General features: G+C 41.8%; 2 protein-coding genes across 8 annotated transcripts in view; both read right to left on the bottom strand.

The window, feature by feature from the left end:
* The window catches only part of SPAST (spastin), a 96,188-nt gene extending 82,515 nt beyond the window's left edge, over positions 1-13,673 (bottom strand). For 2 of the 7 annotated variants that reach the window (XM_069072147.1, XM_069072148.1), the window contains exon 1: positions 13,003-13,669. In XM_069072147.1, the coding sequence (XP_068928248.1) occupies positions 13,003-13,423 (421 nt within the window). In that variant the 5' untranslated portion in view covers positions 13,424-13,669. Of the gene's footprint in view, positions 1-13,002 lie in introns of all 7 variants that reach the window. The other 5 variants (XM_069072149.1, XM_069072154.1, XM_069072153.1 and 2 more) reach the window with 5 other exon arrangements.
* Positions 1-17,994, bottom strand: part of SLC30A6 (solute carrier family 30 member 6) — a 388,867-nt gene that overhangs the window by 159,894 nt on the left and 210,979 nt on the right. The gene's annotated exons all lie outside the window — the stretch shown is intronic.

Below are 17,994 nucleotides of genomic sequence, written 5' to 3'. Positions count from 1 at the left end.
CACACACACACACACACACACACACACACACACACACACACACACACCCCTAGCTGTGTGACCTTGGACAAGTCACTTAACCCCAACTGCCCTGCCTTCCCCCTCCAAAAAGAAAAAAAAAAAAGAATGTAAAGGAAAATACCTCTGAAAGATTCCAGACACTGATCTAAGCCAATGATCCTTATAAGACTAATAACTAAGAATGCCTCCCACCTGCTGACAGACAGATGATGTACTAGGGGCTCAGAATGAGATGTGTTGATTTGTTTTGCTTGACTATACTTACTGGTACTCTAGTAAGAACTCCCATTTGGGCTGGGAGGTACTGGGTAATAATGATGATGCCAAAAAAAAAAAAAGAAAGAAGAATATTGGTGAAACATTTAAAAATACACAGAATTTTTAAAGGAAATTCAGATAAGCAGGGCAGCTTTGTTATGAGGACAGTTTTGTTAGCAGGACAGCTTGTGTTAAACCTAATATATAATTTCAAAAAATTTTACTAACAATTCAGTTTCACATACAATCCTCTATTCCATTCTTCTTTGCATATTGAAATGTTTATGTTTCTTATTTGTCAAGTTTATAATAAAAAGAATTTTTTTAAAGTCAGAGAAATGAGAAAGACATCAACCACACTTGGAGATCTGCAGTAAGGCCCACAGAAAAGCTTCTATACAAAGGTACAACCCAGACTCCCTTCAATGTTACTCTTTAGCTGGCTACTGATTATTTCTTCATGAATGGTAACATCCTTGCTGTACAGGTATTTATATTTCACATTTGAAAAACATTATATAAGCCTCATGTTTATGAACTAGATTACTGAGCATATTCAAGGAATCTATTGCCCCAGATGTATCAATACCTGGAGGCTGTCTACTCCAATTTATGATCAAAAGCCTCTCTACTTCATCAGCATGTGGTGGCTGCACATATACTCAGCTGTTTATCACCACAAAAATGCTGTGGTCCTTCCTTGCTTGCTACAGACCACCTAGGAAATAGATCTGAAAACTTGAACCTATTGATAAAAGTGAAGACACTACTAACTTTCTGTTCTGCTTCACCAAATCATAAAATCAAGACAATAATGCCTCATCACACCATAATCAATAAGCTCACCTTTAGGACCAGAGCCTAAGACATCAAACTTCTTGCCACCAGAACCTCACAAAGAAGTAGGGCCTCTAACATTAGGCTTCACCAGAAGAAAAAGGCAAGTTCTACATTCAAGCAAATTTCCACCTATGTTATTATCCCTTTATATTTTTTACTGAGTCAAATAAACTAATTATAAATTCAGTCAGCTCCTGGAGACAGTCACCAACCACTTATAAATCTATATTCTCAACAATACAATCTTCATTCCTGGTGCTTGAGAGAAAAATCCATCATCACAGTACTTTTGAGCAACAATCAAATACTACTTCCCTCACTATGGCTAGTAAATTCTCACTTCCTCTCCTAACCCTTTGGATTCTGAGTCACCAATACTGCTAGGCAAAAACCCCTTCTCCTGCTACTTTCCAATCTCTCATATCAACCCACGTAGGTAATACCCAGTATCTACATCTCTATTAAACTCTGCTTCTTCTTCCACTGGGCTCCCTGTTCTCTTAATATTTCTTTGTCTTAGAGATAATCTCCTCTCACAATCCATCTTCTTATATTCATAGGAATTTGGCTTCCCGAGAGGTCACAGCACTCCTGGATCTCTTCTCCAGAATCAAGTGTACTTTCTCTCAGTACACTCAACATGCTGAACCAAAAGAAAAAAATACTCATTACTCCTAGCTACTCAGACCCTCCTTTTGCTGCCATCACTTAGCAAATTCTTTCCAATGAGGTCCAGTACATCTATCTATATCATCCTATCCAGATACTTGTTTAATTCATCTGCCAACTCCTAAGTAATTTCCCCTCCTTTGCTCAAGAAGTTCAGTATCTTGGGGCAGCTAGCTGGCACAGTGAATAGAGCACCAACCCTGGAGCCAGGAGGACCTGAGTTCAAATCCAACCTCAGACACTTAACACACACACACAACAACAAAAAACTAACCATGTGACCTTGGGCAAGTCACTTAACCCCCAACTGCCCTACTATCCTCCTCCAAAAAGGAAAAAAAGAAGAAGATGATGTTCAGTATCTGGTTCATAGTATTCCTTTACTTCTAACCCTTGTCCTCATACTTGGGAATTTTAATATACACACTAATGTCTCCTTGAAGCATGTGGGCCTCCAAATTCTTTCATCTCTTTACTTCCCATAACCAACATCTTCATTTTACCTTGGCCAAACATAGTGATGGTTATGTTCTTGATCTCAATCAATCAATAAGCATTTATTAAGTGTTTAGTATGTGCCACGTATTGTGGTACACACCTGGGAATACAATAACAAAAATGGAATATTTCTTGATCTCAAGAAGCTTATATTCTATCACCATCACCCATAATTGTTCTACTGCCATCATCCAGAACTAAATTTTTTCTCTCCACTCACAATCAAGTTTTCCATCTCTCTCTCAGTCTCATTCCTCCTTAACCTATTCTTCATCCACACCATGACTTTCAATCATTCTAAAACTCTCTTCTCTACCTCACTTTTTTTCCTTTGAAGTACTGACCTGATTGTTAAAGCAGTTCAACTATAAACTCTACCCTCGAAGCCCATGCCCATTTAAACTATCACTACTTAAAAACCACCAAACCTCATCCTTGCCATCCACCTTGCTCCAATCATACACTGTTGAATGCAAATGGAAGGAGTCATAAAGCAGTGCTTATTAATTCCACTAAAAATTTAAGTTCTAATCTCAACCAGGCTCTCATTGCTGCACAGCAATTCTTTTATACTTCTCTGATTAACAGACTCTCAATAGCAGCTACTACAAACCTCTTCTCTCAAGTCTTCTACCAAAGTGTCAAACAAACCTGATGCATCCTACAGCACTCCCCAAGTGTGGCCCAAATTAGGTTAAAATACAGTTCCTATCTGATTTTAATGTGCTGATGTAGTAATAAAAATAGAAATCTATAAACATGTCTCATTTTCTAAGTCAATATGCAACCTGAAGGGATTCTTATCTATGGTTTAGTGGCCTCATTTCTATTAGTCTTACCTCACTGGTCTACAACAGAGATATCAAACTCAAACAGAAAGAGATCTCTATAGTCCCATATTGACTGAGAAAAATCACAAATTAACATTAAATATAAGTTGTGCTATATTTTTTATTTTATTTTCTTAAATATTTCCCAATTACATTTTAATCTGATTCCATCCACTTGGCTTGAAGTCAGTTTCCAGTGTGACACTTCTGTTCCACTTCACCCCTTTTGCCTCCACCTCCCACTATACCCCTATATTATACTTCAAAACTTTTTTCTCCGCCTTTGTTGTAGCTCCAGATGAAAAGGTAGCTTTCCTTCTCGAGGTAAAATCCTATATAAATACACTTGATTCCATTCCTTCCTTTGCCCCTTGGATCATCCCCATCCCTTCTCTTTCATCTTCAGTATCTCTTCATCTACTGGATCCTTATCTACTATACAACTGCCCAGGTTCCCCCATCCTTTAAAGAACTTTCTTTTGACCCTGCCATAGACCTTGGCACCTACAGTATCATCCTATATATGCCCTCCTTTTCAAAAACTTCTAAAAAAGTAAGCTAGATTTGTCAACCCTTTCTCAAATCCCACTCATCTTTCAATCTTTTGCATTCAGTTTTCCAACCACATCTCTCCACTGAAACTTCTCTTTCCAACTTACAATGGAAAACACTAACTACATCCGGAGAAAGAACTATGGAATCTGAATGCAGATAGAAGCATACTATTTTCACTTTGTTTTTTCTTTCTTGTTTTTCCCTTTTGTTCTGATTCTTCTTTCACAACATGAATAATGTGGAAATATGTTTAACATGATGGTACACATATAACCTACATCAGATTGCTTGCTGTCTTGAGGAAGTAGAAGGGAAGGGTGGGAGGGAGAAAAATTTTGAACTCAAAATTTTACAAAAATGAATGTCGAAAACTATCTTTACATGTAATTGGAAAAAAATAAAATACTATTAAGTAGAGAAACAAAAAACTTCTCTTTCCAAAATGAACAATATCTTAATTGCTAAATCTGATTATCTTTTCTCAGTCCTCATACTACTTATAGTTATAACAGCTACCATTTATATAGTGCTTTGAAGTTTACAAAGCACTTTACAAATATTTTACAACTATTATCTCATCTGATCTTTACAACCACCCTGAGAAGTAGGGACTACTATTATTCACATTTTTATAGATATGAAAACTGAGGCAAACAAAGGTTAAGTAACTTGATGAGGGTCACACAGCAAGTAAGAGTGGAATACCAAATCTGAACTCAGGCCTACCTGTATCCAAGTCCAGTGTTCATCCACTGCTACCTAGCTGCCCCTACTTCACTTCTATGCAGCTTCTGAGACTTAGCACCACCACCTTCCTTCCCAGTTCTACATGTAAGACCACTCCTACAAATTCTTTTTTTCTCCATCAACAATTATATTCCAACTCCTAATCCCAGACTAGATCTCTCCCAAGGATGTATGCTGGGTCCTGTTCTTTGTATACATTCTTTCTTAATGACCTCATCAGCTTCAATGTGTTAAGTCATCATTTTTAGGCAGAAATATTATATACTAGAGGTGGTAACACAGTTTTAAAGGCCATCTCCACACCATGGAGCCTCCTATCATCTTCCCCAAATAAACATTTGAATACATCCATAAAGTCATCCTAGGTTCTGATAAGTAAACTTTCACTTTATCTTGACCAAAAAAAAAAAGCCTTCACAACCCTTCCTGGCCATCTACCAAGTTGCCTCCATTATAATCACCAATCTCACCCTCCACCTCTCCAAAGAACCCTGGATTCTATAATCAACCTGAGCTCTGAAAGATGAATTTTCCCTGTTCTTCACCCATTTCCTGGCTTTTTCCCCACTTACTCCTTTCCACCTCTCCCCCCCCACACACACACCCATCATGTTTAAGTCAACCAATCAATATAGCAACATTCATCAAGCACCAGCATTGTGCTAAACACAAGGTTTACAAAAATAGGCAAAAGATGGTCCTGGGCCCTGAAGGAGTTTACAATCTAAAGAGGAAGACAAGGTGCAAATATATGCAAAGCAAGCTATATACAGGATAAACAGGGAATAACAGAGGGAAGGCATTGGAATTAAGAGGGCTTGTTAAGGAAAGGTAGAGATTTTAGTTGGGACTTTAAGGAAGTCAGAGAGGTCAGCAGTTGGAACAGAGGAGGGAGAGTATTCCAGGCATGGGGGTATGGCCAAAGAAAATGCCTGTAAACTGAGAGATGGAGCGTCTTGTTCCTAAAAGAATCAGTAGGCCAGTGTCACGGACCAAACGGTTTGTGTTAGGGAGTAAGATGTAAGAAAACTGGAAAGGGAGAAGGGGGTTAGGTTATGAGGAGCTTTCAATGTCAAACAAAACATTTTGCATTTGATCCTAGAGGTAATAGGGAGCCAATGGAGTTTATTAGTAGGGGAATGAAATGGTTTGATCTACATTTTAGTGTACATCATTTTAGTGGCTGAATGGAGAATGGATTGGAGTAGAGAGAGACTTGAGGCTGGCCAATCCACGAGCAGGCTTTTGCAAAAATCTAGGCATGAGGGGCACTAGAGTGGTGGTAGTGACAGAGGACAGAAGAGACGGTGCAGAAATGAAACCAACAGGTTTTGGCAACAGACCAGATGGGGCTGGGGCAGGAAGAGATAATGAGGAGTCAAGGATAACTCAAGCCTGAGGGACTGGGAGGATGGTGTAGCCCTTTACAATCACAGGAAAGGCAGGAGTAGGATAGGATTTAGGGGGAAAGATAGTTGGACATACTTGGTTAAGATGTCCACTGTATATCCATTTTGAGATGTCTGAAAGGCAGTTGGAGATATTATAAGATAGGAGGTCAGCAGAGAGGCTGGGGCAAGATCGGTAGATTTGAGGGTAGTTAGGATTAGAGCATTAGAGAGGGTAGTTAAATCCAGGGGAACTGATGAGATCACCAATTAAAGTAGCATAAAGGAAGAAGAGAAGAGGGCCCAGGACCCTTGTAGACACCTTCAGTTAGAAAGTGTGACCAGGATGAGGATCTAGCAAAGGAGATGAGAAAGAGCAATCAGATAGGCAGGAGGAGAACCATGAGAGCAGTATCCCCCAAACCTAGAGAGAATAGAGTATCAAGGAGGAGAGAGTGATCAACAATGTCAAAGACTGTAGAGGGGTAAAGGAGAATGAGGACAGAGAAAAGGTCACTGGATTTGGTAACTCAAAGATAATAGTTAACTTTGGAGAGAGCAGTTTTGGTAGAATAAGGTCAGAAACCAAATTGTAAAGGGTTAAGAAGACAGTGAGACAAGAGAAAGTAGATATTGTAGATAGCCTAATGCTGATAGCCTTTTTGAAGAGTTGTCCTAAAGAGCAGAAGAGATAGAGGACAACAGGGATGGAATAATCAAGTGAGTGTTTTTCGAGATGGAGATGTTGACATGTTTGTAGACAGCAAGAAATGAGCCAGTGGACAAGGAGAGATGAAAATAAGTGATTAAGTGAAGATGACAGAGGAAGCAATCTACTGGAGGAAATAGGATAGAATGGGATCATTTGAACAGGTAGAGGGGGTAAGCTTTGGTAAGGAATAAGGCTACTTCATCAAGTGATACAGAGGTAAAGGAAGAGACAGTTGCAGAAGGCATCTGAGTGACAGGAGATGAGGAAGCCAGGAGAAGAGGGAGCTCATAGTAAATGGTTTCAATTTTTTCTGTAAATTATGAGGCTCAGATCACAGCTGAGAGGATGGAAGAGCCACAGGAGATAGATGAAAAGGTTTGGAAGAACCACTGTGAAGAGTAGAATTTTCTGCTGAGGAAGTATGGTAGAATTGCCTAGCAGAAGTGAGGGCCCAGCTGAGGCCATGTCACATAAATCTGCAGGGGACCCAGACAGAACAGGTGAATGATTTTCTTCACCCTTTGTTCAGCAGCAATTGTATAGGAGTGAAGGTAGTGAATGGTAGGGTAGGAATGAGCAAAGGTTGAGGCTTGGCAGGGCATAATTGGTGATATGATAAAGTGGAGCTAGGGACTCGAGAGAGGACAGTGTGGAGCTAAATTGGTACACCAATGTGTTAAGATGGGGAAGAAGGGGAGAAAGTGGCTACTGAAGGAGAGATGGCTTAGGAGAAAACTGAGGGGTCAAAGGATTAGAGGTCATTATTGTATGGATGAAGAGTAGGACTGTGCAAGAGAAAGCAAAGAAAGGAGTGAAAAGTCAATATGGTTGGATATTATGGTTGGATAAGGGGCTTTTGAAATTAGTGAACATGGAAATAGTACATTTATGAATGATGGCAAGATCAATGGTATGACCATCTTCGTGTGTGGCTGATGGGGTAGAGAAGTAGCTCGGGGGAAATGAATACATTGAGGAACTAAGTGATTATAGAGTTTGAAGGAAAGTCAATATGTATGGTGAAGTCTCCTAGTATGTGGGGAGGATTTGGAGTGGAAAAAAAAATTGTGAGCCATATGTCAAACTCTTTGAGAAAGGAAGGGAAGTAACCTGGGGAAGTAACAGCTATCAGGATTTTAATTGGGTGGTAGATAGAAACAGCAAACATCTCAAAGCAAGAGAGGTTACTGAGTGATGGAGGTAGGGGGAAAATCTGAAAGTGGTGATGAAGAGCAAGGAATATTCCAACTCCCCTGCCTCAACCAGTGAGCCAAGGGGAATGAGAAAAAGTGCAGCAACTACTAGAAAGTGTGGCTCAGGAGGTTGTGTCATCTAAGGGGAGTTAGGTTTTAGTAACAGCTAGGAGACAGAAGGTGTGACAAAGGAAAAGATTTAGGATGAAGGAAAATTTGTTACCTATACAGCAATTATTCTAGAGGGCACAGCGAAAGGGCTGGGTGGGGTTAGGATGAAACTGTGGGGAGGGGGGATTAAGGGGAGGAAGGGAATAAAAAATAAGGTGGCAAGGGATTGTAGAGCGGAGTTTCGATGATGATGGACAAAGGTTCAGAATCAATGGGGTGTGAACGGTATGACCCAGGTGTGAGACTGTTCATCATTGAGCAGAGAGCAACAATCTTTCCAAAGGAGGTTGGCAATCAGACTGCGGGCAAGAGCAAAACGATAAAAGGAGCAACACAGTTAAATGGTTAAATGAGAAGCTCTGAATCACTGCTCCTCTTTCCTCTGAAGAGTAAAGATTAGGCAGAAAAAGGGCACAGCAAGAGATGCAGGTGGAACCTGCAAATCAGGAAAATGACATCTTATTCTCCATCAGCTTTCCTTTTCCTCTTCTCTTAGATGACAAGCACAGGAGTTGAAAGGCCTGAAGTTAAAGGGTAGGTTGCCCCAATTTGTACCAGAGGTTCTCCACATCCCACTTAGCAGTTCTAGGATAGCAGCAGGTGGTGGAAGTTGCCTTGTGCTGGCACAGATGGAAGCCATTGCTTTGGGGCAAGGGGACATCCTTTGGGACAGATGGAAAAATTTAGCATGATTTCTTCCACTATAAACAGCAAAAATGCAAAAAACGGCACCACTTCACAATAATTCAAAAGCTGCAACTCTTCCAATACCTACTTGCACAAGCAAACTTTAGGCCATTGTCAAGGTAAAGTGCAACAATCACTGTATATATCTTCTTGTGCAGTAGAAGCTATGATTGGAGAAGGTCTGGCACATATCATTCCACCATGGCTTTGAGCCCAAGGTCCATAATTGCAGTGGTGACTGGCCAATTTGCTTGTGCAGCCCAGAGCAGCAGCCTCAAGTCATGATATTATTTACTGTGGTATTTACTGATTTCTTATTTGACGTGTATAAAAATGTGCTATTATTTTTTAAGATTAGGTTCCTATTTTTTTAATGTATCACCAATGAAGTGTTTGAACACTGTGCCTCTAACCCCATTTTCCCCACAAGCTCTGTGAGATTTTTTTTTTACATATTGTGCTGCTTTTTGGGAACTCCTATGCTTCATTAGAGCAGGACTGTATATCAATCCCCAGCCCTTAGCACAGTACCTGACACAAAATAAATACTTAATAAATGCTTGTTGCCTTGACAGATTTTCAAGCTCTCAAACATGTTGATATTCAAAGAACGGCAAAGCTCATCCCCAAAAAAGTGGCCAAAAATATCAGTAACAACTCATCCATTTGCCTACTTCTTCATAAAATCTTTATGAAAATGGTCCTCAAACATATCAAGGGAATCAATGACAAAAATATGAGAAGGAAACAAGGACGTACTAGTGAATGATTCCTTATAGCAGACTCCATCTTCTCAGTCACACAACTGAATGGGAAGTACATAAAATGAGTTTGTGTTTTCAACTGATTGATTATAAAATAGGCTTAATGGAATAAAACAGGCTTAAAGATTCACCTTCAAAAAAGTATTTTCCATATAAGATAGTACCAGACTCCTTGAACTATACAACCACAAAATTAACTTGTAGTCATCAATCTTCTGATTATCTATATTTAGCAAAGAATTAAAGAGGGACATATACACAACAAATAAGTTTACTACTCTTATGGAAGAGATCCTGCATAAACTCCAAAAGGAAAAGAAATTCCCTATAGACAATGAGGTTACCCAGGTACTTTTCTTTGCAGATAACATTGTGCTTGACTGTAGAAAACCCTGGAAGCCCAGATGGACAAGAGAACCACTACCAATAAAGAAATATTGGTTTAATAATCTGCCCAGAAAAAAAACAAAACACCAAAGTCTTCCTGACTCCAAATACAGTCCTCTTTTTATTACACTCCACAGCCAATTAATGGAATATGACAATTTCATTAGAATACCAAAGGTAATCCAAAGAGTCTGGCAAGAAGTGTGTTTGATCACTTCTAAGTCTATTCAGGGTAAGATTAAGTGAGAAAGGAAGGGAATAAGCATTTATATAAAATCCACAAAATGCTAGGGGCTATGCTAAGCACTTTCTTACAAATGTTTTCTCATTTTATTCTCACAATAACCTTACAAGATATGTGCTATTATTGCCCCATTTTACATTTGAAGAAATGGAGTCAAACAGAGGTTAAGTGACAGTTTGGAAATACGACGCTGAATTTGAACTCAAGTCTTTCTGATTCCAAGACAAGTGCTCTACCCACTGCGCCACTAGCTGCCTCTAAGTAGAGAGAGAAAACAAAGTTGGATATAATTACACTATCATGTACTACCGATTTTTTTAAAAAAGGAAAGAAATATAAGACCAGAAAAAATGGAGAAGTTACATAGTAAGACAGTGATAAAAGTGATTCATTTTCATTCACTCATTTTTTTAAAAGAATCCTGATATAAGTTAGAAAAAGTGTTATGATATTTCATGAATTTAAATTAATTTTAAGATACTAAAAGCTCTAGAAAAGACCTTTAGCACGCTGGGCAGAAATCCTTTATGGAGGAAAACACAAAAGAATCATACAAGATAAGATGAGAAGGCACAAAAAAGTTTCATTTTGTACCACTGGGGGGAGAATTCACACAAAGGGACAACTAATCCATAATAAAGTATAAGCTATTTTTTGAGTTCATTATTTGTATTTGGACATCATGCAATGGTGAGAAGAGGAATAGGTTTGGGAATCAAAAGGTCAAGATTAAATACTAGGTGTAATACTTAACCATTTGTATGACTGTGGGTAAATCACTTCACCTAATACTATTTCTTCATCAATAAAATTTAAGATACTACTACTTGGACTAGTTACACATCAAAGAGCTGTTGAGAAAGTATTTTACCAACCATGAAATCATAGGTAAAGGTGAGCTATTATTAGTATAACTAGATTCTTTTTTTCACCTGGTCCTGAATCAATTTCAGTGTTAAATAACATGACTTGGCATTCCTTTCCTGTCGTCTTCCCTTTCCCCTACAAATTACAGTAGTTGACAAACTCCTATTTCCAAGTCCTTAGTCTCAGAGAAGAAACATTTATTTTTAGACACCTTGTGGCTTAGAGTAACTCTTTGTAAGTGATAGATGCTTCATTACAATAGAGCAGTGTTTGTCAGTGTGATATAATGGAAAGAGTCCTGAACCAAGTCAGGAGATCAAGGTTCAAGTCCTAACTCCTCTCCCAGAGCAGGTTACTTCACCTCCTTACACTTCACTTCAATTTCTTTGTTTGTAAAAGGAGAATAATACTTGGGACTACCTACTTCACAGGGCTATGAAAAAAAGTGAGACTTGTGTGGTTTTTTTCTTTTTAATATTCCTCCCTTGCTATCCCAGGATTTAATAGAAGGGTAGAGAAACTGGAAGATCCAACTCTGGTGGTGGAAACCTCTTCTCCCTGATCTGACCATGTCATTCTTGTGCTCACTCTGCACTGAGATTACTTGTTCTCAATTACCTCTATGATTAAATACAAAGTTCTCTCTTCGGCATTTAAAGCCTTTTACCAGGAGGCTCCAAGTAATTTTCAACTTTAGTATGCATTACTCCCCTCAAGTACAGCAGGAATGCCACTAAATTGGTCACCACCGTAGTTCCCTACATAAAACATACCATCTCCTATCTCTCCCTGCCTTTTCAAACATGTTCATACCCCATGGCTACCTCACCCTCACCTCGGAATGCCCTTGTTTCATTCAAAGCTCAGTTCAACGGTTTCCATCAAATTTTCCCTGCTCTCCTCAGCTGTTAGCTGTTTATCCCCCCCCCCCAACAAATTAACTTATATACTTTTATATTTACATATTGTCTCTCCCAATTTAAGGTAAGTTCTTTGAAAACAGACTCTTATGTCTCCAGCACTTTGCCAATGGGCAACAGGGCAAGTGCTTAAAAAATGTTTTTTGATAGACTGACTCCCAAGCTATAGTGTTTTCCGTCTTCACAATTACTGCACCTTCCCACCCCCCATGTGTTTGAAAAGAGAACAGTAATGCAGTGACCAAAAGTAACCGAGAAAACTGTAGTCTACTTTTTGCTTAGAAATCTAGAAAGCAAGTAAAATCTAGGGTGAAATGGGCAAGCAAAACACAATGAAAACCATTATAAGAGGTTCTGTAATTCCAAAATTTTTCTATTGTTTCTAATTAAAACTTACATTTTACATTAAAGTGCTCCCTGTTAGATTTTGGCTTAGGCTTTTTTCTAACATTTAATATTCATTTTAAAAAATTATGAATGCCCAATTCTCTCCCTCCTTCTAGCCCTTCTCTTCCATTGAGAAGGCAAACAATATGATTATCAATAGGTTTAGACTTCTCCCGCAATTTACAGTCCAAATATATGCAGGTCATTCAAACATTTCCCAAGTTTCCTTGAGGAGACTTGAGTAAAATGAAATTAATAAAATCGGGAGTAAAAATTATGCTATGAAAAGCGACTTAATTTTCCCGTATACAAGTGTTAACAGTTGATACACCTCTCATTTTACCGGTTTAAAAAAAGGTCAGAAAATTTAGCTTTTGTTAAACTAATGCAAATACAGTATAAAAACATTCTTTCTTTTATAAGACCCCCGTTCAATTTTCTTCTTCCCTATTACAATACCTGCTCTTCCTTTTTTGGCAGCAGACCCTTTCGGAAACCTGGCCTGGGCTGGAGGTCACTAAGCTCTGGCCCGGCCTGAAGCTGCCTCGGTGTCACCGGAGGGCAGTCGGCGGGGCCATAGCTCCGGGCTGGGGGAAAGCTGTCATGCAGCTGCTTGTCAGGTAGGGGGTGGGGAGTGGCGGCTGGTGACAGGGGCGCTCTCAGGTTCCCCAGGGGCCACGAGATGGGGCGAGTCCGGCAGAAAGCAGCGACAGAGTGCGCCCCACGCAGGAGAGAGGGGCGACCAGTGGCCGTGGAGAGTCGGGTGAGGCCTGGGGGGCAGGGCGGCCGGCCCCAGGTGTCTTAGGGAACCCCCTAAACAAGGGGTTGATGCAGAGACTCCCCCTCCCACCCCACCTCCATTACCTTTCTCGTCCTCGTCTATGCGCAGAGCAAAGGAGATGTACTCAAAGGCCTGCTTGTGGAAGGCGCGGACACGCTCGGCCTCCCCGCCCGCCGGCACGGGTGGCGGGGCCGGGGCCGAGACCGCCGCCGCCCCCGGCCCCGTGGCCGCCGTGGCCGCCGCCCGGGTGCTCCTCTTGGCGGCCATGAGGGCGCGGGAGAAGCGCTGGCAGAGCCACACGAAGAGGAGCCCCAGGTGGAAGGCGACGAAGCGGAGCAGGGCGAAGGTGGCCAGCAGCGGATACGAGAAGTAGCACAGGTTCCGCTTATGCGGGGACGGGCCGACGGCCGCGGGAGGGGCGGGGCCCGCGCAGGGGGGCGGGGGCCCAGCGGGCGCGGCGCTGCCAGAGCCTTTCTTCTTCCCTCTACCGCCCGGAGAATTCATTCACGGCCCCCGCTGCCGCCGCCGCCATAACCCGCTGACGGCGACCGAGCGGCGGCAGTGCTGGTGCTGATGCTGGCGGCAGGAGGAGGATGAGAAGGGAAGGGCAGCAAGGCTGGCTAGAGGGAGAGCCAGTCCGCCGAGCTCGCGCTACCTCCACGCCCCGCCCCGCCCCTTCCCTAGGTCAAGAGAGTTACCTCCCTTTCTCAGGGCCCCTCCCCAGCGGTCTAGGTGTCCGGCCTCGGTCCCTGTCCCGCCCCGCCCTCTCGGCTACAGGCTCATGCAGTAGGGCGGTAACGCGCACGTCTTGTCCCCTCGCTTTCCGTTCATAGGCTGCAGCTGCGAGACGGACACGCGCACGTTCCACACGTTCTCAGCCTCCGTAGCTCATGGACGCGCCTTGGTCTTTGTTGACTGAAGCTCCAGCCGGGCGCTTGTGCAGTCTTTCAGCTCCGCCCACCCCTCCCGGGCTCCGCCTTCTATAAAACTGAAATTCCCAGCCTCCCTTGCATCCTTTTCAAGCTCGAAATTATTATAGCTTATTGCTTGGTGGTTTTATTTTTTTTGACTAAATGATAACTGGCCTGAACGCTTTGAGATTTGTTAAGCGTTTTCCAATATCTAATTTGAGCCTCACCGTATCCTTATTCTTATCCCCATCTCCTAAATAGGTTCAGAGTGGTTTGCCCGGGGTCGGTCAACTACCTACCATTTATTAAATCCTTACTATATGCTAGACACTAGGCTAAGCACTGGGAATACAAAGAAAAGTTAAAGAAATAGGCCTTCCTCTCAAGGAGATTACAGTGTGATGGGGAAGACAACATGCAAAAACTATGTACAAGCTAGACCAATACAGGATACCTTGAGGGTAGTCTGAGTGGAGGTATTAAGATGAAAGAGGATTTGGGAAAGACTTCTTGCAGAAGGTGGAACTTTGGTTCTTGAAGAAAAGGAAGTCAGGGAAACTAGGAGACCCAAGAGGAGGGTGGGAGTTCCTAGTAGGGGGGGGCAGACAATGATAGACTATCTAGTTCAAAGTACTGCAAATGTCAGGATTTTATATTTGATCCTAGAGGTGCTAGTGAGCCACTGGGCATTTCTTGAATAGCTGGGTGATGTGGTCAAATCTCTGCTTTGGAAAAATTGCTTTCACAGCTGAGTGGAGGATGACTAGAGTGGAGGTAGACTTGAGGCAGGGAGCTGGTAGCAGGCTATTGTCTAGGCATATGGTGATGAGGGCTTGCATGAGAATCACTGGAGAGAAAGAGGCTTCTATGAGAGATGTCACCAGCATATATAATCCACAGGACCTGGCAACAGATTGAATGGGCGGAGAGGGAGCGGTCTAAGAGAGAGCCAGCCAGGTAAAGGATAGAGTACTGGAACTGGAATCAGAAAGATAGGAGTTTCAATTCTGCCTCAGACTTTTAACAGTTTTCCCCCTAAATCCTGTCTCCTTCCTAACTTCCCTATTAATTTTGAGGATACCACTATCTTCCCAATCTCTCAGACTTCCAACCCAGATGTCATCTTCTACTCCTCTCTCTCATCCCTCACATTTAATCAGTTGCCAAGTCCTCCCATTTCAATCTTCATAGTATCTCTCATTTGTGCATAATTGTTAGCATGTTGTCTCCCCGATTAGATTGTGAGCTCTTTGAGAGTATTGACCGTCTTTTGCATTTCTTTGTATTCCCCCACCACTTAGCAAAGCATCTGGAACATTGTAGGCATTAAATAAATATTTACTGACTAACAAAATGACTCTGGAAAGTTATCATGGGAAGAGTCTTTTGGCATGATCCAGTGCAGGGATGGGGAACCTGGGACTTCAAGGGCCTACTAGGTCCTTGGGTTTGGCCCTTTGACTGAGTCCAAGTTTTACAGAACAAAGCCTTTGATTAAGGGAATTTGTTCTGTGAAGGTCGAATTCAAAGGGCAGCACTTGAGGACCCAGAGGGTCACATATGGACTAGAAGTTCCCCACCCCTGATAGTCAAAAGCTTTCCTTTCATAGGTGAAGTAAACAGGAATGCAAAGGAGCTAATCAGTTAAGTTAATAATGAAAATAAGGGCTTTTTAAAAATAAACATTAAATGGTGAAACCTTATATGATGTGAACTCCTAAATGATGTGAACCCCAATATAGTGGGATATCTCAGATCTTAGGATAGTAAAGTTAGAGCTGGAAGGGAATTTTTAAATCATTTAATCCAGTCCCTTCATTTTATAAATAAGGAAACAGGTCCAGAAACATGAAAGAACTTGACCCTACTTCACCTCTGAAGTTTCTATATGGTTTAGACTTTAGTTTAAATCATAAAATTTCATTTAATTGTGCCACAAGATAACTGCCTACTAGGGTAAAAAGACCTCCTAGACTTCATTATTTCCCCATGCTTCTTGCTACATGGCTGCAAATCAGGGAATGGCAAGATTGAAAAGGAAGTATATTGCCACAGATTACTTGTGAAGGTCTTGTTCACTCACTACGGGAGAAAGGACCACTTTCGCCTTCAACCCTGTGGCCCTAAGAAACAGACTTGTAATTCTGGTGTGTTTCAATTATATCTTTCAGTTCTGGGTACAGGTAGTAGAATTCTGGACCAAGAAGCTCAAGCCATGGTAACCTTAGAGCCAGAATACTAAGCCAGGTGTTACAGTCAGTCCAATAAGGAAGCCCTGAGAAGCCAGGGTGCTGGGATGAAAGCCCAAGAGGGGCTTTGGGCTTAGAATTTGATAGAACTGATACAGGGGTGTTATAGTAAATGCTTAACAACCAACCTGGGGGTGGCAGGAAGGAGACTGGGGAAAGAATGTAGCCATAATATACTTTTAAGTGTAATTTGTGTTATTTACATTTTGTCCATCACTACAATTAGTAGTGCACTGAACAGTGAGTGGTTCAGAGCAATGAGAGCCCACACATAGTTGTTATCACAACTACTCAACTCTGTCATTTTACCATAGACAGTAAGTAAATGAATAAGCATGGTCATGTTTCACTAAAACTTGGACTCTGAAATTTGAATTTTATAAAATATTTTCACGTGGGGGGACGGAGTCAAGATGGCGGAGTAGAAACAGGACCTCTGAGCGGCTCCAGCTCTCACCACCTCCAACCCAAGTTAAAGGGGAATCTAAACAAACTTTGGAATTACAGAACCCACAAAAATGTCACAGAGAAGCTAACCTCCTGCTGAGGACAGCCTGGCAGGCCGGCAGGAATCAGCCAGCATAGCACTCAGGGAGCCAAGCCCAGTTCCATGCAGAGGTTTTACCTCAGGGCATGCCTGACCAGCCACAGGCTGGAGGGACTCCAGATCACCAGCAGCTGTGGCTGTCCAGAATTATCAGCACATAGATGCTAAGTACAAAGTGAGAGGTCAGTGCAGTGTGGACTTTGGGACCCAGTAGTTGGGAGTGTGTAGGCTTTTGCACCCCAGGGCGAGAAGCTGCTGAGGGCTGCAGGGCAGCCTCTACCACGTGGCAGCTTCAGCTCCTGGCCTGCAGAGTGTAGTGGGACCAAGCATCCAGTCTGAGGGGTAATTGCTTTTGCTTTAACCTGCTTGGATCTGGATTGCAGTCTAGGGTGGAAGTCCTGGGGGGGGGGGGTGTCCAGCTTGCCAGAGTGTGTGGAGGCTTCAGAGAGAGCACACAACTAATACCTCCAGCAGCTGAGAAAACCCCAGCATTTGGTACGAAGCTCCCCTGTCTGGTAGCAGAGTCCTACTGAGGCAAAAAGCCCAAAAGCCAAATAATTGACTAGCAACATGACCAGAAAAGGAAACAAAGCAGACAGAAGATTCCAATGTTACACTCCTATTTTGGGGACAAAAAGGAGCAAAACATGGAACAGGAGGAAGACAGTGAAGTCAGAACTCTTGCACCAAAAGCTTCAAAGGAAAATACGAACAGGTTACGGGTCATAGAGGACCTTAAGAAGCAGAGAAGAGAAGTGGAGGAAAAATTGGAAAGAGAAATGAAAATGATGAAAGAAAATTATGAAATGAGAGTCAACAGCCTGACTAAGGAAAATAACACCTTAAAAAACAGACTAACTCAAATGGCAAAAGAGGCTCAAAAAGGCAATGAGGAGAGGAATGCCTTAAAAAACCGAATTTGCCAGATGGAAAAAGAATTTCAAAAGCTCACTGAGGAGAATCATTTCTTCAGAATTAAATTGGAGCAAATGGAAGGTAATGACTTTATGAGAAATCAAGATGCTATTAAACAGATCCAAGAAATATCTCATTGGAAAAACCACTGACCTGGAAAATAGATCCAGGAGAGATAATTTTAAAATTATAGGACTACCTGAAAGCCATGATCAAAGAAAGAACCTACCGTGTTTCCCTGATAATAAGACACTGTCTTATTTTTTTTGGACAGAAAAACACCAGAGGGCTTATTTTCAGGGGAGGGCTTATTTTAATGAACATTGACAGCAATTTTAATAAACAGGTAAATGTGAACAAAAAAAAATGTACCTTTATTCAATAAGCAAATCACTGGGGAAGAACAGGATGACGCGCTCACTGCTGCAGCTCTGATTGGATGCAGCTCAGAGC

This window comes from Petaurus breviceps, unplaced genomic scaffold, assembly GCF_028583685.1.
Source record: "Petaurus breviceps papuanus isolate PSGF00001 unplaced genomic scaffold, PetGlider_PUasm1.0 90845, whole genome shotgun sequence".
Taxonomy (NCBI): Eukaryota; Metazoa; Chordata; class Mammalia; order Diprotodontia; family Petauridae; genus Petaurus; species Petaurus breviceps.
This window is presented reverse-complemented; position numbering and strand designations above follow the sequence as displayed.